This window comes from Ursus americanus, chromosome 22 (genome assembly GCF_024610735.1).
Source record: "Ursus americanus isolate L20-20 chromosome 22, mUrsAme1.1.p, whole genome shotgun sequence".
NCBI classification, from domain to species: Eukaryota; Metazoa; Chordata; class Mammalia; order Carnivora; family Ursidae; genus Ursus; species Ursus americanus.
In genome coordinates this window covers 30,062,958-30,082,828 of record NC_142148.1, presented here as the reverse complement: position 1 = coordinate 30,082,828, position 19,871 = coordinate 30,062,958, and the positions used below count along the sequence as shown (strand labels likewise).

The following is a 19,871-nucleotide window of genomic DNA, read 5'->3' as shown; positions in this document are numbered from 1 at the left end:
GAGGAGCACAAATGAGGAACACAGGGTGGGCTGTTGGGGAAGAGCGGCTGCGCATGTGCTGAGAGACCGAAGAGATTTCCCCGGGGTCTCCCGGCCCGTGCATGAGGGGGCATGGCCGAGTGGACCCAGCACTAGGCCCCAGGATGGCAGCCTGTGCTGTGAGGCTCCCCTTCACCACAGCCCTTCACTGCCGCGAGCTGCTCCGTTGCCACAGCTCCTGGGGCAGAAAGCCACCCCCAGAGAGCAAGAGGGTGCACTCTGACAATTTGGCTTAGTCTGGAGACAGGTTTTCAACTATCTACAGCAGTGGTCTTTAGTGTTTAGTGTGAGAAAAATTGTGAAAATACAGATTTGGGGGCCAAAATATCAATAGTCCTGAGGTTGAGAAACTGCTCTAAAGAAGCAACATAAATTAAGCGTTCTAGTTAAAAGGAGAGATGAAATAACAGTTCAGACAGAAGGCTGGAAGCCGAGAAGATTTACACACACACGCATACACACGCACGCGCACACACACACTCACATGTGCACATGCACGCATGTAGTTGACTCTTGAACAGGTAGGGGGTATTGGGGAGGTTGGTGCACCCCCCCCCCCACAGTCGGAAATCCACGTATAACTTTCTTCTCCAAAACTTAACTACTGAGAGGCTATTGTTGACTGGAAGCCTTACTAATAACGTCAGCAGTCAACTAACACGTTTGTATGTTACATGCTCTATGTACCGTATCCTTACAAAAAAATAAACTAGAGAAAAGAAAATGTTATTAAGAAAATCATAAGGAAGAGAAACTACATTTACACTACTGTACTGCATTTATTGGAAAAAACCTGCAAGTAAGTGGACCACTGCAGTTCAAACCTGTCTTGTTCAAGGGTCAACTGTATATAGAAATGATCTGAAGGAAGAGGGATCAAAAATTTAAGAGTACAATTTAAAATGTTGAAGTAGATGGAATAAAGATTTTAAAAATCAAACTTAAGGGCTGCTGGCAAAAGGGAAAAAAATAAGAAAACAGAGTAAAGAGACTAAGAAATGCAATTTCTGAAGAAACAATAAATGGCAAAATAAGTATCCCCCCCCCCAAATCAAGACACTAAAATGAAACCACAAGGCTGTGTCAGTAACAAGGTAACTACATAAAAGATTATTTAGAAAATACAAAATGTTGCTGGATAAAGAAATTACCGGCGTGGGAAAAATCTGCTCCAGACCCACCCGGGAATGCCGTGTTGACCAAGCACGCCCCATCTGCTCCCAGGCAGGAGCAGTCCTGCCCTCGCACACATCCCAGGCTTAGCTGCACACCTTGCTTCCTGTCCTCTTTCTCTTCCCAAACCAGGGTTCCCCTGTGTGGCTCATGTGGCAATCCAGATATTCAAGACACAGTGACCTGGGAACTTCTCTTTGCTTTCCTAAAGGAAACTATTTAATTTTCCATAACATGGTTTACTTAAAAAAAAAAAAAAAAGAAAGAAAGAAATCGTGCCGATCTTACATTAGAGGGCTGTCTGTATCTGGTGCTGTGCTTTACTGCTGGGATTTAAGTTTAGTGGGTGACTTTTCACTGCTTTTTTGTTTAATGCCACCCCCTGGGCAAGATCACCATTGTTTTGTGCCATGCTCTGCACAGCAGGGTTAAAAATCTTCTTCATACACATATCCCATCCCAACAGCATTTCCTACCCCAGCAGCCTGTGTTAAATTGTAATTTAGTAGACACCGAGCGTGGCTTTGAAGCAGGAAGAGAGGCATCCTCCTCTTCTAACCACTTTCTTTTTCATAGAGACAGAGAACAGATCAGTCCTGATTGTGGCCATCTTCATCTGACTCAGGAACTGTCCCCAGGCATCTAGGGCACTGATGCGTGACATTTAAAAATAAAGATTTTCCCTGAGCCTCGAAACTGGGTGTGTCGTGTAGAGTCCTCCGATGTCCTGATGACTTTGGCCTGTGTTCCTTCCGCAGTTCAGTGGGGGCTGCCCACCGTCTCCGCGGCCGGCGTCATCGGCATGCTCAGCGCAGTCGTCGCCAGCATTATTGAATCCATTGGGGACTATTACGCCTGCGCAAGGCTATCCTGTGCCCCGCCGCCTCCCATCCATGCCATAAACAGGTACGTTCCTCAGAAAATGGAGTCCTTCTTGGGCCCGGTGCCCCATCACTTGGCTCTTTGGTTGATCTTGGAGAAGAAAAGGATTTTCAGCACGGAAGCAGCCAGGCATCAGGGCTCTTTATTGGTTGTCTGTCCTTGGACAAGTCACTGCCCCCATTTTGCTCATCTGTAGTATGGAGGGCAATTCCCACCCTTCCTTCCGTCTTGACAGTCACGTAAGACACTCTGAGACCGTGCCAGACCTTAAACTCGCCACAACAGATGCGAGACACTGCCGTTGTTCTTTGCTTGCTTTAGGGTCATGAATGGATGTCCCCTTTGATTTCTTCTTTTCCTTACTGTTCTTAGGGGTACATGCTGTGTCATCTATTCACAATCATAGCTCACATATAGAGAGACAAGAGCAGGAGTAGGTGAAGTCTGCAGAATTTAGAGACTTATGGGCTGTGGGGTTTATCTTCTCAACACACCTGGTCTTCAGTTTCTGGATGCTGAGAGCGAATTGGACGCTGTGGAGGCCTCAGAGAAGAGCGCAGATCAGCGCCCCCCCTCCTCCCTCCCCCCCCCCCCCGTTGCTCAGCCAGCTGCTGCCCTTCCAGAGGGATTGCGTGTGATGAGATCCAGGGGCCTGGTGTCTTAGCATGTCTGGCTTTGGTGCTGTTAGTGTTCACACTCCTGGTCACAACTTTCTCTAACAGATGTTGCACATGATTGAGTTACTTATATATCGATTGTTTAAAAAGTTCTGATGTTGACAGAATTACAAAGCATTTCCTTCCTGATGAAACTATTAACAGTAAAGGAATCAGATCAGCAGACAGCCCTTATTTGTCTTAGATTCCAACAAATGGCTCTGTTTTCTGGCTAAAAGCCTTTAATTTGGAATGGTTTTTAAACACCTGTGTCCAATGTGTGGTTCACAGAAGTGCTTCTCACAGTTGAATGAGCATGGGGGATCCTGTTAAAATGCAGGTTCCACTTCAGCAGGTCTGGGGTGGGGCCCGAGACTCTGCGCTTCTAACCCCTCCCCGGAGTGCGGAGGCTCCCCGGCCGCGCACGCCGCCTTTGGGGTGCAGCCACTTAGAGCATATTTCAGAGTGTTTCCCCCATTGAATGAATGTTTCTCTTTCCCCCATTCCTTTACATTTTAGGGGGATTTTCGTGGAGGGTCTCTCCTGTGTTCTCGATGGCATATTTGGTACTGGGAATGGCTCTACTTCATCCAGTCCCAACATTGGAGTTTTGGGAATTACTAAGGTACAGCTATTTTTCTAATTAAATGGTTGGGCCTCTAAGTGTTGATTCATTTCATCGATTGGTCTAACCACCGTGAATTCCAAAAGGAAGGCTTCCAGTTCTGAGATCATCTCCCCTCACCCCCAATCTCCTTTTTCTCGTTGATGGGTTTCTGGAATGCTGGTGGAGGTCTCCCTCCCTTGGTTGCCTGGGTAGCCAGGCACTCAGTGCTGTCACTGCTTCATGGGCACTCTACAAATACTAAGCACCAACCCTGTGCCAGGCTACTGTTCTAGGCACTTGGGATACAACAGTGAATAAAACAAAATTCCCGCTGTTGGTGTTCACGTTCTAGACAGAGGAAGACAAACCATAGACAGTAAGCATAGTGAGTATCAAAAAAAACACAGGGCAGGAGTGGGTTTTGGGAGTGAGGGCTAGTAAGTGTTAAATAGGATCAGGCTAAGCCTCACCGAGAAGATGACCTTGAGCAAGGACCTGAACAGGGCAGGTGGAGGGAGCCATGCAGGCCCCTGGGGAAGGGCATTCAGGCCAAGGACACGGCCAGTATGAAGCCCTGTCATGAGAGCAGGGCCACATGCTGCCCATCAGCAAGGAGGCTGGTGGGGCAGGAGCAGAGTATGGGGGTAGTAAGAGCAGATGATGTCCTCCAGGTAATGGAGGACCAGGTCACGCAGGCCCCAGAAGCTTCCAGAGACTGAGGGAAAGGGCATCCCCTGGGCTGTGGCTCCATCAGGGTTTTGTGGTTTTTTTGGGTTTTTTTTGGTGTGTTTTAGAGAGCGAGGGGGGGTACGTGCTTGCACACATGCATGTGCGAGTTGGGGGGCGGGGCAGAGGGAAAGAATATAAAGTAGGCTTCATGTCTGGCGCCAAGTCCAACGTGAGGCCTGATCCCACGACCCCGAGATCATGACCTGAGCCAAAATCAAGGGTCAGATGCTTAACCTAGACTGAGTCACCCAGGTGCCCCTCCATCAGCGTTTTTGTTTGTTTTTTTTTTTAAAGATTTTATTTATTTATTTGACAGAGAGACAGCCAGCGAGAGAGGGAACACAGCAGGGGAGTGGGAGAGGAAGAAGCAGGCTCCCAGTGGAGGAGCCCGATGTGGGACTCGATCCCGAACGCGGGGATCACGCCCTGAGCCAAAGGCAGACACTTAACGACTGCGCTACCCAGGCGCGCCTCCATCAGCGTATTTTTTAAGGCTCACTTTGGCTATTATGATGAGAGTGGACCTCAGGGTCAGGGCGGGAGGTGGAAATGGGAGCAGGAGATGGCACTAGTTCTAGATGTGAGATGATCTCACTCCTTACAGGAAAATGTCACTCTTACAGTAAAGAATTAATGCGGTTTTCAAACCAAAGCAACAGCAACCTTCTGTTTTAGAGGAAATCTGGCGCGGAGTTCGTGGATTTGACAGGCCACAGCGGGTCCCCCAGGCCGAGCAGGGTCTGGGTCTGGAGTCCTCCCCATGGGTCTCTCCACCCCTCTCTACACAGACCTGTGACTGCCCCACCCCACAGTCCAGCTTCTGTAAGGAACCCGCTCCTAGGCCTTTCACACTTATTACCGAGCTCTAGATCCCAGGTGCCTTGGCCAGGGCGCAATGCCTGCCGGGCTGGAACGCGCCTCCGCCCCAGCTGCTGTACGCCGAGCAGCCAGAGACAGTTAGAACCTGGTCGCCATCTGGGATGTCTCCCTCCCCAAGCCCTGTGTCCTGAGAACTAAGGGGCGAGCTGCAGCCTTCTCCAGCTATCTGACCTCTGTAAAATTAGAAATACCCCCCCTCCCCGCTCTCTGTAAGATTCTGTAACCAGACAAAAGAAACCAGAGACTGCTTGGTTCATCCTGACTGTGAGTCCAGGTGAGAAGGGAGCATGGTCCTGACACGTTCGTTTCCCTGGAAGTTGGCGGGGCCTTCGCAGAGCCCTGTGTCCTGTGTGCATACAGCCTTGTGGGGTGCTCCCAGCGCCCTCATGCCATGTGCCATCACTAGGTTCTAGCATTCCCCTGGGGAGAAGCTGATGCCGAGCACACGGAGCTAAGGGCCGTGCCTTTCTTTAACCGTTTGCTGCCATGACCTTGTGGACAGACCTAGAACGAATCTGAAATACCATAGTAGGAAAATTCGTGTAGACGGAGAGACTTAGGGTAAAACAATTTAACAAGCCAGCTCCCTTTCTGCACCCCTTTAAAACTGATCATCACATCATGTAATATAACCAGGGTCACTGTAGGCAGTAGGGGATGTCGCTCATGGAGGTTCCATTCTGCAATACCAGGTGGTTTGGGGATAATTATCTTTATTACAATTTGAACGGTGCCAGCCTATTCTGAGAAGGCAACCTGCCAGCACTTTTTAGTGAGCTAATTGATCTTCCCTCTGAACCCCTTTGGATTACTATCCCCAGGCAAAGGCGGCTTGTGTTCTGGGGCCTGGAATTGGTTTTCATTGCCCTGACTCACAGGGGGGTAATTGAGCCGTCTACACAGCTGTCTTGGGATGGAAAGTGGGACTTGCAGCAGAAATTTCTTTTGGCCCCAACCACGCGGCCCCTGGAAGGACTCAGTCCTGGAGGAAGGAGGCACGAGTTGGAGGCTGTGTTTTGCCCCTCATCCAGCAGAAGGACTTGGGACAAGTCACTTGTCTGAGTAGAACCTGCAGCTCTGAAATCTGGCACTTCCAGACCTGGATCTGTGCCGTCCAGTTTGATAGTAGCTACATGTGGCTCTTTTAAGTTTGTTAAAATGAAAAACTAAGTTCCTTAGTCTCACTAGCCACGTTTCCAGGGCTCAGTAGTCCCATGTGGCTAGTGGCAGCATGGATACAGGACATTTCCATCTCTGCAGAAGGTTCTACAGACAGCACTGGTCTGGGCCATTGTGTCAGACTCCAGGGTTTGTGGGAAGAGGGTGATCTCTCGTTCTTCCCAAGGCTCTGCCTCCTTGTCCTGGCGGCTCTGATACTTGTTACCCTTTATCCACTTCTGACGCTCTCTATACGTGGCGATTCTAAGCTGTCTGATAAGGAGATGAGCTGCCAGCTACCCTGTTGTGTGCTTGGAAGCCCTCGGGCGGGATTCCATGTGCTGGCCTTCTCTTCTTTTTTTATTTATTTTTTTATTTATTATTTATTATTTTTTCTATTTTTTATTATGCTATGTTAGTCACCATACGGTACATCCTTATGGGCCTTCTCTTCTGAGTGTGTTCCAGTGGCTGGCCCGCAAAGAGGGGTGGCATGATGGGGTGGGGAGCTGGCTGTTTGGGGTTCCAGCCCTGGTGCCATCACTTTGTCCCATGTGACTGTGGACAGGTTACATCACCTCCCCAAGTCTCCATGCCCTCGTCTATAGAGACGGCTTGCCAGGCATTGGAATTAATAAATTGACGTGATGCGCTTAGCAGAGTCGGGCATGCAGGTACACAGTAAGCAGTGGGTAGCATCCCTGCTTGATACGTAGCCCTAAGTTTACTTCTAGGGACCGAATGAGCGCCACCTCCCCTGACAGTGCAGGCTCCTCAGAGGAAGGTCGTTTCTCCTCTGCTGCATTCCACACTGTGGAAGACTTTGGAAGGTCAGAAATGAGGTGTCAGTGTTTTGATGGCCCTGGAGGCAAAGTCGGAGTTCAAGAAGGAGGTCAGAACGGAGGCAGGGAAGAGATTCCAGGGAGCGGGTAGCAGGAGAGGAGAGGCAAAGGCTCCATGTAAGCACTGGGGGGACAGGGATTAGGCCTGTGTTTCTGGTGCTTCAGACGGAGGTGTGTAACAGGCACTTGGTTAATCGTCGCTGAACTGAAGAATGGCTTCGTTGCTGCTTGTTTGTTTGGGGCATCTAAGGCCGATCAGCCGTCCATGCATAGCCTTCACGTAAGATCGATCGTTTCAAGCGTCCCTGGGGCCAGCCTCGCCCTGCGCCTTGCACATCTGATCTGCTGCAAGATGGGCTTTGTGCGGGTGGTTCCCTGTGCCTGGGTGCTCTTCCTCCAGGGAACTCTTACTCCGGACCAGCTCTGTGGAACCCTCTGCAGCTCCTCAGAGCTTCTCCTCCGTGCTGGGTGCCCACACACCGTAACAATTGTAGCAGTACAGTGATTGGTCCTGAGTTTGTGACTTCCTCATCTTTGTATTCCCTGCCCCCTCCGGTCTAACAAGTGCTAGTCACATAGTAGGTTCCCAAAAATGTTTGCTGAAAATGGCAGGCTTCCTTATCATGTAATGCGACCCAGCAGAAGTCATTTTTGCTCGATTCTCCAGTTTGCGTACCGTTTTTCGCTGCTTCCTTTCACTTGATGATATGGGGGATGGGGATAGACGGTAGATCGTTATTAGCAGAACCTGGGCTGCAGGGTCAGCTGGGCCAGATTCTAGCCAGACAGCCATCCCTTCGTTGGCTCAGTGAGATTCTTCTCTGATTCTTAACCAGCTGATGTTTGGGTCCTCTGAGATGCTGCTGGAAGCTCTAGACCAACATCAGCCAGCGGAAGCACTGTGCAGTGGTGGACACGGTCTGCATACGCCTGCGCTGCTCTTCTGTGCAGGGGCCATGCACGTGTTCCTGCTGAGCACTTGAAATAGTGGCTGGTGCAACTGAGGGACTAAAGCTTACATTTCGTTGCGTTTTAATTAAATTTAAGTAGCCGTCTTCTCACTGTAAGTCATACTTAAAGCCCTATAGGTACTTCCCAGGCGCTTCTGGGACCTCTTTTACTCTGAGTTTATGTCCTCAGGGTGTTTTCCTGGAAGAGGCAGCACACAGTAGGGGCCAGCCATGCAGGATTCTCCACATCCCACCGCCTGGGTGACAGCAGGCTAGGTGGAAGTTTCTAGAAGGCAGAGATCAGGTTGAACAGATAAAGATGAGGCCATGTGGAAAATATTATAATGGTTCTACAGAAGCCCAGTGTGGGAGAACAGAGCCTTGGAATCAAGGAAGACTTTGTTTTTAAGAGGAGGTAGCATTTGGGTAGTATTTTGAAGAATGTGTCTGGAACCAGCCAGAAGGGGGGATGTGGGAGTGTTCTGGGTAGACAGGCCTGGGGATGTCTGAGAAGGGGTTTTGTTTCATGAGCACCAGAGGATTTAAGGGGAGTAGAAGGGCACTGACCTCCCAGATCACTGTGTTTGAAAGGTCACTCTACCACAGTGGAGAAGATAGGGAGGCAGAGGAAAGAAAGGCCAGAGTCAGCAAGCCCAGGTGGGAGGCTGTCATTATAGCCTCATGCTTGCCAGGCACTGTTCACACTGTTTTACATCTTGTCTCATTTAACCCCTTAAAGGAAACCTCGTGGTTTATCATTATAGAAGTGAGGATCTTGCCACCCAGAGAGGCCAAGTGACTTGTCCTGGTCACACAGAGCAGAGGGGGTACACCCTGGGCAGGGGGTGCTGAGAATCCACGCTCCTTTGCCTCTTGGCTGTGCCACCTCTCACGAGCAAGATGCCCTGAGGAGAGGGGATTCCAGAAATATCTGGGACTCTTATCTGATTCAGGGTGTGGGGAAGATGGAGATGAAGGTTATTTGCTTTGGGGTGGGTTAACTTGGCAAAGGGTGATTCCAAGAGCCCAGAAGAGAAAAAAAGCAGGATGGAGTGTGGTTTTTGCATTTGATGTTAGAAGGTCATCCCATCTGCTGACTAAGGGCATTAGAAACCCGGGACCTGAGAGCCCAAGCAGGGCCATGCCCGAAGTGACATCACCCAGGGCACCAAGACCCAGAGGCCGAGCCCTGGTGCTGCCTTCCTCCCAGGGAGGAGGACGGGACAGGATGAGAAAGAGGAGAGGGAGTCTCTTTACTCTGGGTGTCTTTATAGTAATTGTGCTCTGAGATCAATCCTCATTATCTGACAAGACCTCTCTCTTAACTAAAAGTTGTAAGAAGACTCTAGGCGTTGTCTGGGGCTTCTGTCACATTTCCCCCCGGGGTGGGGGGCGCTGGCTGAGAACGGGTGTAGAACTAGCGCTGAGTGCCGTCTGGCTTCTGGTGTGTTCCGCAGGTCGGCAGTCGCCGGGTGATCCAGTACGGCGCGGCCCTGATGCTGGCGCTGGGCATGGTCGGCAAGTTCAGCGCCCTCTTCGCCTCCCTCCCGGACCCGGTGCTTGGCGCCCTCTTCTGTACTCTCTTTGGTAAAATCCCATTTCCTCGATAGCCTGACCTCTCTCCTCCTCTCACATTTGCTCACCGAATCCCTTCCTGAGATGGAAGGTAGTCATACTTTTCTGTTTAAAAATACAAAGGGGATACACCTTCAAACCATAAAAACCTAAATGCATCTCTGAGTTGAATTTATGTTAAAGGCAGGACCAAATGTAGAATACTTGTGCTGGAAAAAATAAAACGACCTCAATCTTTAATTGGTGTATCTAATCGATCTAACTTCTGCCTGCACGGCCATTTAAACCTGACCATTTTTACCACGGAGTTTGACATGATCTCTGTGCGTCCAGTTGTGATCGGGGCCCAGATCTTTGGGTGGGTTTCCCTGTTCAATCAAAATGTTTGCATAGAGATTTTCGGGGGGCAACTGATCTCCTTAGTTTTCTGCTTGGTCTAAAGAATGTCATGTGATGTTTGTGTCCCTGTGTCAGCCCAGATGGTGCTTAGGCCAAGAGTTATTTGGATCAGAGATCCAGGTAGTTGTATTCTGACCCCATCCTGTCACTGTTCTGTGTCCCAGCTAGTTTCTGGGGCAGATGAAGGGACGATGCGGGGAGTCTGTGCGTGGCCCGTTGCCCATCTGTAGGTGAGCTCAGTGCAACTTGCCGTCTGCTGTTTCTCTCCAGGAATGATCACAGCTGTTGGGCTCTCCAACCTACAGTTCATCGACTTAAATTCTTCCAGGAACCTCTTTGTACTGGGATTTTCAATCTTCTTTGGGCTTGTCCTTCCAAGTTACCTCAGACAGAACCCTCTTGTCACAGGTAAGGAAAACTGGCCTTGAATCTTGGTTCAAGATTCAAGATTCAAGTTGGAACCCTAGCCGTTAGTTCACAAACAGCCCATCCGCAGTCGGAGAGGGCTCTGGAACTGCAGGAGTTGTCTCCTCAGACATTCGTCCATGGATTTCATTCGAGCCTCGCTCTGCCGCCACTGATCTGGAAGCCATCTGCACGTCCCGCATGAGCTGGCTTGTGCACGTGACTCATGTGCACATTAAGTTCTCCTTATTTACTGGGACCCTGTCTTTTGGGAGAATGCCTGTGTGTAAAACCCTTTGATTTCTCAGACTAATGCTTTATGAAAATGTATAATTTCATAAAATGCAGCTTCATAGACTTTCAAATACATGTCTTTCTACTGGGATTATAACTACTTTGAATTCAAGATTAACCTTTTTAACACCTCTTTATTTTAATAACCCGATGTCATGAAAAATGAACAAAGGGCAACCATTTTTGGGGGGGGTAGGGCAACAGGAGAGGGAGATAGAATCTCAAGCAGACTCCACGCCCAGCGTGGATCCTGATGTAGGGCTCGATCTCACGACCCTGAGATCATGCCCTGAGCGGAAATCAAGAGTTGGACACTAAACCGACAGAGCCACCAGATGCCCTCAAGAAGGAACCATTTTAAGAAATGGCGATTGCTGTTGACATTTTATGCAGAATTGGGGACCGTTTTATATATATTTTTTGAGGTAAAATTTATATAACATTAAATTAACTATTTTAAAGTGAACAGTTGAGTGCCATCTTAGTACATTAACAATGTCATGTAACCACCACCTGTGTTTAGTTTCCCAAACCATCTCCCCATCCCAAAATAAAATTCCACACCAGTGAAGCAGTTAATCCCTATTACCGCCCTTCTCCCAGCACCTGGCAGCCACCAGTTTGCTTTCTGTTTCTGTGGATTCACCTATTCTGGATCTCTCACATAAATGGAATCACATAGTATGTGATCTCTGTCTTCTTTCACTTAGCATCATGTTTTTGAGATTTATATAAAAATATTTCATTCCTTTTTATGGCTAATAATATTCCATTGTATGTATATACCATAATCTGTTTGTCCATTTGTCCACTACTGGGCATTGGGTTGTCCTAGCCTTTGGCAGTTGTGAACGGCACTGCTGTGGACAGTGGTGTACCGGTACAGTGAGTCCTCATTCGTGGTAGCCGTGTCCTGGAAAGGCACTGTGAGCACAGAAGGAGCAAATCCTGACCATTCCCTCGAGGGGGGGCAGCAGCCAACAGCAGCGTAACTCCTCTCACACACGTATTTTCTCCCTGACGCACAGCACAGCCTCAGGGAGGCCTGCTCTCAGGAACAGTAGAAAGCACTTGGGGGCCATTTTAAACAACGGAATCACCAACCAAAAACACAAAAATGGGGAAGAAGTGGTATTAGACTACTGCAAGCACACTTAGGACGTATGAGAGCTGAGACAAGAAGGCAGAGCGTTACCTTATATGACCTCCGCTGGGATCACTCATGCTGGGCGACCCAGAGTTTGTGCTGCTCTGTGAATGCCTGTGAAAGCCAGGAGAACTCATTTTGGGTTTACAGATAAATTTTAGGGTGTAGGTCAGTTCACAGATACAGAATCTGCCAGTAATGGGAATCGGCTGTGTTTGAGTCCCTGCTCTCAGTTCTCTTAGGTATATACCTAGAAGTAGAATTGCTGGGTGATAGGGTAATTCTTGGTTTTAATGGTTTGAGGAACTACCAAACTGATTCCCACCAGCTATGATCAGAGGTTTCTATTTTTCCACATTCTTCCCAGCACTTACTATTTTCTGTTGAGGACCATATATTTTGAAGATTCTATTTATTTTATTTTAAAGCGAGCGAGCACGGGGGCATGCACGTGTATGAGTGGGGGGGAAGGGCAGAGGGGGAGAAAGAGGGGCAGACTTCCTGCTGAGCTCAGAGCCCAAAGCAGGTCTTGATCTCACGACACTGAGATCATGAGCTGAGCTGAGACCAGCTGAGCTACCAAGGTGCTCCTAAGGATCGTATATTTTAAATATAGAAAGTGTGAGAGCTACTAGCAACAAGGATATTCTTGCTACTTTTTACAGTTTAACATACCACATTCAAATGAGTTCATTCATATGCATCCAGTAGCTCCTAATTAAGCAGCTAAGCACAAATCAGTGACCCAGGATTCTGAAACCCTTTATCTGACTGCAAATACCACAAATATTTTTGTTGTTGTCTTACTCGGTAATATTTTCAGCCTTGCAACAGTCATCTTTTTATTAATTTTTTTTCTTAATCTGCTAACACTGCACCCCATTGGCTTTCTAATTCATTATAGGGTGAGCTTCACTTTAAGATTTATCTTCTGTAGACCAGTGTTGGGGAATTTTCCTTACAGAGATAACCTCTTAATTATTGTTGAAATTATTTATAACAGTTTAAAATGTTACTGGCAAAAATTTATCTACTCATGTACAACGGATATTTGCACTTTCATGCATCACATTGGTGGTGGGTGCCCACCCCAGTGCACCTTCCTGGCCGTGGCAGTGACCCTACCACTGTGTTCTGTTTCTAGGGATAACGGGAATCGATCAGGTGTTGAACGTTCTTCTCACAACTGCTATGTTTGTAGGAGGCTGCGTGGCTTTCATTTTGGATAACACCATCCCAGGTATGTGCTATATACCAAACATGCTTATTCCATATGGAAAGTACTTGTTTTACCAAATAAATATGGAAGCAGGCAGAGCGAATCCGTTCAAAGCCATCGCTGGTTAAAACGGTCTTGAAGTGGTTAAGATGGCACTCCCAGCCTCCTTTTAGGAATCAGTTTTTTGCTGATAAACCTAGTGGCTTTTTCCTCCCTGCTGACTTAGGAGAAAGGGAAGTCCGTTGTCTGTGGGCGCTCTCCAGGCCGCCTGCCTCTTGCACAGCTGGGCTCAGTCCCCACAGCAGCTTTCATCAACTTGCTCAGACACTCCCCTGAGCAGCTGACAGCGTGTGGGGCTCCTCCGCCTCCTTCCTGAGGCAGCCCTCCCCCCCCAACTAAGACCAAAAGATAGTGAGTATGGTGGACGCAGGCTGTTGCCAGGATCAGTGACTGAGGGACGGATGGAGGCAGCTGTCTCCCAACGCCCGTAACCCTTATGCCTCAGCTGGGTGCGTTCTGTGCCCATTGCTGGGTACTGGACAAGGATGTGATGTGGGCCCTGCCTCACAGCCTTGCCAGCTTCCCAGCTTCCCAGAGGAGGTGCCGATGGGGAGCGCTGCTGTGGATCCACTGGTAGATTCACCTTCCATCAAGGAAGGGTGATGCTTATTCTTGAGCTTGAAGGTTTTGTTGAGGTATTTCCCCTGAAGACTGCACGCCTCCAGAAAGCCTCAATCAAGAGATTGCTGGAGAAACCAGGGATGGACACATCAGGCAGGAGAAATCACATGCACGAGTACGTGGAACGTGCTAGATTCATGGATGTCAATAACTAACACACACGCTCAGAGCTTATTGAGAGAGAGGCACAGGAGTCAGAGGGATATGAAAGCTTCCTTACAGAAACCCTGGCAGGAGGGCACAGTTTCAATGTAAGAAAGTGATGTTCCTTATACTCACTATGGACTCGAACTCATCATCTAGGCTTGGGCAGAAGAGTATGTTGTCCGGTGTCCCAGGTAGCCAAGCACAGTTGCCAGTGCGCCGCTCTGCACTGGGAAGATTTATGAAACAAATCCAGGGCTCAGATCATTCTCCCTGACTCATCTGTCAGGGTACAGAGTGGCCCCGAGTGTTAACGCCAGTGGACGTTCATCCTCACAGAAGGGCCATGACAAGTGGGGAATACGTAGCAAGTGTGTCCTTCTCTCTCTCCCTGTCTCTCCTTCTCTCTCTCTCTTCCTCTCTCTCTCTCTCTCTCTCTCTCTCTCTCTCTCTCTCTCTCACACACACACACACACACACACACACACACACACACACACGGAGCAAAGTAGGATAAAACTCTATATGCCTGGATGGGGGTGGTTTGCCCTGACCAGTAGTTGAAGGCATTATATACGGTATAATAAAGACTGGGCCCCATTTTGTAGAGATCACATTGCAGGTTAGGAGTTCTTTTGTTGTGTTTTGAGAACAGATTTGGGGAAGGAGATGGTGAAATGGAAGCGCAGACAGCCAGTAAGCAGACCCTTCTGATGACCCGGAAGGCAGTAACCTCGTGTGGGCCGGACCTCAGCAGTGACAGTGGAGGAGATATGGGTCACGTGGAAGGACGGGGGAAGGCAGAGCCATCACATGGCTTGAAAGTGGAGCAAAAGGAACAAGGATGGGTTAGCGATTCTTAGGTTCCTGGCTCAGGCACCTGGATGGCTGAGTGCCATCAGTTCCTCCCCAGGGGCTCCTTGCTGTCATCCGGCAGGTTCCGTATATGGGACAGCACGCTGGGCAATCTCAGCTCTTGGTGGAACTGTCAAGCTAAACAGTCCATCGTATTGTTTTTTGTGTGTGTATGTCTATGCGTGTGTGTTCCAGGCACTCCAGAGGAAAGAGGAATCCGGAAATGGAAGAAGGGTGTGGGCAAAGGGAGCAAGTCGCTCGATGGCATGGAGTCCTACGATTTGCCATTTGGCATGAACGTTATAAAAAAATACAGATGCTTCAGCTACTTACCCATCAGCCCAACCTTTGCAGGCTACACATGGAAAGGCCTCGGGAAGAGTGCCACCAGCCGGAGTTCAGACGAGGACTCGCAGGCCACGGTATAGCTGTAGGTCACCCTGTGGCCCGGCCACAGTGAGGCATGAATCTGTAGTTCCTTGCTGAGTAACAAGCAGTAACATATATGTTTGTATATCTGCATTTACATTCTGCACCCAGAGCTAAGACGATTACAGATAGCTTTTTTGTTGTGGGTGGTGATCGTGTCTAATATCGTGTCTCACCTGTCTCCTTATTTAAGCCCTACCCCTCGCCCTCGAGAGCATCCGCCGAACTTGAAGTTCCTATCCTCCTGTGGGAGTGGGTGTTTGAAATCCACAGCGGTTCCTTGGTTTTGGTCTCCTTCTACCACCCTGGGTTAGCTTTCCTACGAGCTGCCGCCGCGGTCCAGGGGCTTTCTGTCCTGGAAGCACCTGGACCTGCTTCTATTTTGTTTGACCTCTGCCTGCAACCCGCAGAGATCCCCTCTGGTCAAGGGGCACCAGTATCCTCACACTGTCACAACTAACTGGTCAAATGTGATTCTGTGTTCCCTGATGCTCCTGTGGGGGGAAGCTATTGACCTGATTGAAAACCATGGCATGGTTACCCCATGCCCACGTCTGTGCGTGGGTAAGGTCTATATAGGTATTATTAGACTTGAAATCTGTTTGGGGGATTAAAGGGGAAGGGAAAGTACCTTGAAGTCATATCTGATTCTCAACTGCTTTTTCTTGGTGCCACCCTGGCCCAGGCTGGGCCAGCACATGTCCTACTGGCTGCTTTTTCACTCTAACTGAGACACTCTGACATTTATCACTCCGGGCTGGTGCGATGGGTATAGAGTGCCACACAAGGGCACTGAGCAGATGCTTATGGGAGTCTTGACTCTGCTGTCGTGTGGATGTCCGTTACTGTTGCGCGTGTCTATAAATTACAAGATTTTATTCCTATTTAATGTTATTGGCTATAGCAGGTTTTTGAAATCAGTGTTTTCCATGTGACCCTCTTACCTTGCATCCCTGTTATTTGTCCCCCACCCTCACCTCCCATTAAGAAAGAACCAGCATTTGTAAAGCTGTGGACACCATCAGGGAAGCTTGTCGTCATGGCTTTTGAAGGCCAGTAACCATTATTGTGGTTGTGTTTTGTATTGCTTGATACCATGAAAGTGTAAATACTGTAATGCCTAATCTATTTATCAAAACTGACTACTGGACCAGAGCCCAGAAACCATGGGTTAAGTTATACGTGAATTTGTTTTGTGAAGAAGGGAAACTGGGGGCAGGTAATCCACAGAGCCACGATATTGAATGGTGGGCATCCTGGTCAATTCATCACTGCAGTTCTGTTGCTAGTCTTTTCTGGCACTTAAGGCTTAAGGAGACTGTGTGTGGGTTGCCATGTTGTGTGTCCACCGGATCTTGATTTTGCAGAGGGGAAGATTAGACCCCCTGGCCAAATGCACCTTTCCCATTTAAGTCATTGCAGAAGGTGGTGAGAAAAGCAGTTGGCAGGGCCTCTTCTGTCGAGTTCTCATTAATAACACTAAATCCTTTCTGAAAAAGTGACTTCTGTGGAATTTGGTTTGAAATTTGTCAGCCAAAGGAAAACCCTGAAACACCAAGTAGTGACCTCGCCGCGTGAGGTGGTGCTTCCTAGGTGGTTCATTGACCCGGCTGAGCCTTGGACGGCCGCGGGCGTTCCTGTCTCTGACAGCAGGGCGTGGTTCTCAGCAGCCTTGTGTCCGCAGCGTGCGTTTCCTGCCCCCACGGCCGGCTCCGCTCCCCGGCGCTGGGATGTTCTTGGCAGCATTAGTGTTACTACAGCCTCCCTGACTCCTGGGAAGTTTGGGGCTTCGAGGTGTATTCTGGCAAGAACAGTTCAGGCCACTGCATTGTTTTGCCAAGATCTGGTTGCAGATTAAGTAAAAAAAAAAAAAGATTCTAAATTATATTGAATTTTGTATGTTGTTTTTCAAAATTGTACCTGATGCATAGTTCACTTTAGAAGCACACTGGTTAACAGCGTTATCCCTTTAACTTGGTAAGCACTCGATGCTGAAGGCCTTCCTGCACCAAGTCGCCCTGTTTCCTTCTATTTGTGTTTTTGCTCAGCATCTCTAATTTTTCTGCTCTGAAAAGTGGGGGAAACTGCTAAACATGCCAGAGAGTCCAGCTCTCTTGGGGAGCAGAAGGAACAAATATCCAAATAAAAGCATCTGAAACATCGGGTAATCTTAACTTGCAGTCTGGCATCTTCCCTCCCAGTGAGTGACACTCAGGATACGTGCTTCAAACATCCAGAAACCCACTCCCTTCTGAAAACCCCTCCTTGGGCTGGGTTTTATTCGAGGTTCCAACTCTGCTGGTCTGGGGGATGTCTTCTGCAAGCATATAAATGTGGGGGGAAGTCCTATACCCTCACCTTCTGTTAGAAATTTGAGGTTTTACCCTTCTTGTTCCATTGGGGCCAACTTTCGATTCCCTAAGGCAGGGGGAAGGGGGGGTCAGGAGGTGGGGAGGGGAGAGGGCAGCCTGACCAGAGGTCCCATTGAGTCTGGTACTTTCTGCACAGCCTGTGAAGCTCACCGTCGCTTGAGTGATGGAGTCTCCTGATGATTAGTAACATTTTAGACAGTGGTCCTCCTGCTGGCAGATAGGCTACAGAATGAGGCTCTAATCAAGAGAAAAATGTCTTCGTCTGCTCCTCAGGCTTAAGCACACACGTGAAAGGGAGGTTTTGGGGAACACAGGGGCCGTGCCTGGTCTGTGCCTGTGCACTTCCCATTACCTGCGTCGCTGGGGCAGCGTACCCACTGTGCTTTGTTTGGCCAGTAGAATGTTTCAAAGCGTTTTGGATGTAAATGTCCTTGGGCGGGGCATTCAGACTCCAGTTTCCATAGTGACCACCTACCCAGCATCATTACATTCACTTGGCGATCTTGGTGTGAGATGTAGGAAGTGTTTATAAGGACAGTAGGTGATGCTGTCCCGTCACAGTGGGTGGCAAGGGAGATGCCACCAGTGGTGTTAATAAAATATCTAACATGGTTGACAGAATAACGGGAAGTGGCTCCAGTCTTTGTCTCATTAGGGAATTAAACTTGGCTTCATTCAGACTCTTTCTCAAGAGGGTTTCAGATGTTGACTTGTAGTAAGTTTCTGGTGATGGGTGAAGGCAAGAGAAGTGGCTTCACCAGGCCAGCTAGAATGAAGCATCGCGAGTCCCGATGGTTTCCCGTTTTCATGGTAACAAATTCACACACAGGATTTGCTTTATACTGTAGAATACTGACTTTCATGATGACGACTTGGTTTATGCATGAATATTGCAGTATTTCCATATAGTAAAATAACATTTCTACCCAGGATAATAGTCACAGTTTTCCAGGGAGGGAATGATATAATTTTCATGACAATGTCATGGGATAATAGAATTTCTCCATTGATGAATCTCTAGTATGTGTGTATACTTTATTTACCCATGCGTCTGTTTTATCACCATGGGCTAAGTTGTTACTTCTTTAGTTCACGGCCCCGCTGAAGCACCGGTACTGGCCAGCCACTGAGACTTGAAGTTGGCAACTATAATCTTCCATGATACCGATGCCGCAGGAGTGGCCAGGTCAGGTGCGAGGTGGATAGGTGGCCGCGGCAGAGGCCCCGTTCCGGAACCCGGCTGGCCCCGGGCGGCCGCGTTGCGCGGGCGCCGCACCCCCGGGCCCCGGGGCCGCGCTCTGGCCGGGCGTGGGGGCCTGAGACTTGGCGGGGCCCACCTCCCGCGGGAGCCGCCCTCGGCCTCTGCGAAGCGCTTGGGGTTTTCACACGCTGTGCGTGTGGTGCTCTGTCCCCTTAGGGTTGGACGGCCGCCACTTCACCTGCAGTCACATCCCGAGTAGCGCAAGGAGACTGCCCGTGGTTGCCGGCGTTCGGCTCCCACCCGTGGACGCGGAAAGCACGTGAGCGCTGGGCTCCCCCTTTCAGCAGCCTCACACACATTCCTGCCCTTTTAGGTGGTTCTTGCCTGTGCCTCGTCATCACTCCGCAGAAGCCCCATCCGGCGTCCTTAGACGTGCTGTGTTTGTTTCCTGGCACTTAGGGCACCTCACCAGTGTTGCCGTCTTACTGACAGTTCAACTTAATACCCTTTTCTGTTCGTTGATAACGACCTTCGTTTGACACAGTAATAAATTTCTGACTGTTCTTAAAGCAGTGGGGATGCCTATATTTTCCTTGAGTTTTTGTGACTGACTTTGGCTATATACCTTTCGGGGATTTCCTTTGTTTTTTATTTTTATTTTGCATACCGAGGGTATTTGGGGGTGGGGTTGTTTTTTGAGATGTGTAATTCTTTTATGGAGTTTTTAAAAAGAATTTTCATATTGTTTTTCTAACATGGCTTCATTAAACGTTTAAGTATTTTAAAAATATGTAATATTTGGACCAGATGTTGTGAATAATAGTAGAGATAAAGCTATTTTATTCTGTATTTTTAAAACTGTTCCGTACAAATAAAAGCTCTCCTGGACGCAGTTCTGTGTTCCTGTGCCTCTTTTTTTTTTTTTTTTTTTTGGCTGGTCTTTAAGAAATTTGTCATTAGGGGCGCCTGGGTGGCACAGCGGTTAAGCGTCTGCCTTCGGCTCAGGGCGTGATCCCAGCGTTATGGGATCGAGCCCCACATCAGGCTCCTCCACTATGAGCCTACTTCTTCCTCTCCCACTCCCCCTGCTTGTGTTCCCTCTCTCGCTGGCTGTCTCTATCTCTGTCGAATAAATAAATAAAATCTTTAAAAAAAAAAAATTTGTCATTAATTAAAAGTCATCACCTAAGGGAGGGAAATCGACTAATAAAAAACTTGTTTCAGCAAGCCTCAGA

General features: G+C 48.7%; 1 protein-coding gene across 3 annotated transcripts in view; it reads left to right on the top strand.

The window, feature by feature from the left end:
• SLC23A2 (solute carrier family 23 member 2) overlaps positions 1-19,528 on the top strand; it is a 130,824-nt gene extending 111,296 nt beyond the window's left edge. For all 3 annotated transcript variants that reach the window (XM_045808658.2, XM_087853738.1, XM_087853739.1), the window contains 6 exons: positions 1,971-2,118; positions 3,270-3,375; positions 9,373-9,502; positions 10,160-10,297; positions 12,880-12,975; positions 14,830-19,528. In XM_045808658.2, the coding sequence (XP_045664614.1) occupies positions 1,971-2,118; positions 3,270-3,375; positions 9,373-9,502; positions 10,160-10,297; positions 12,880-12,975; positions 14,830-15,062 (851 nt within the window). In that variant the 3' untranslated portion in view covers positions 15,063-19,528. The remainder of the gene's footprint in view (positions 1-1,970; positions 2,119-3,269; positions 3,376-9,372; positions 9,503-10,159; positions 10,298-12,879; positions 12,976-14,829) is intronic.
• Positions 19,529-19,871: the final 343 nt, after the last annotated feature.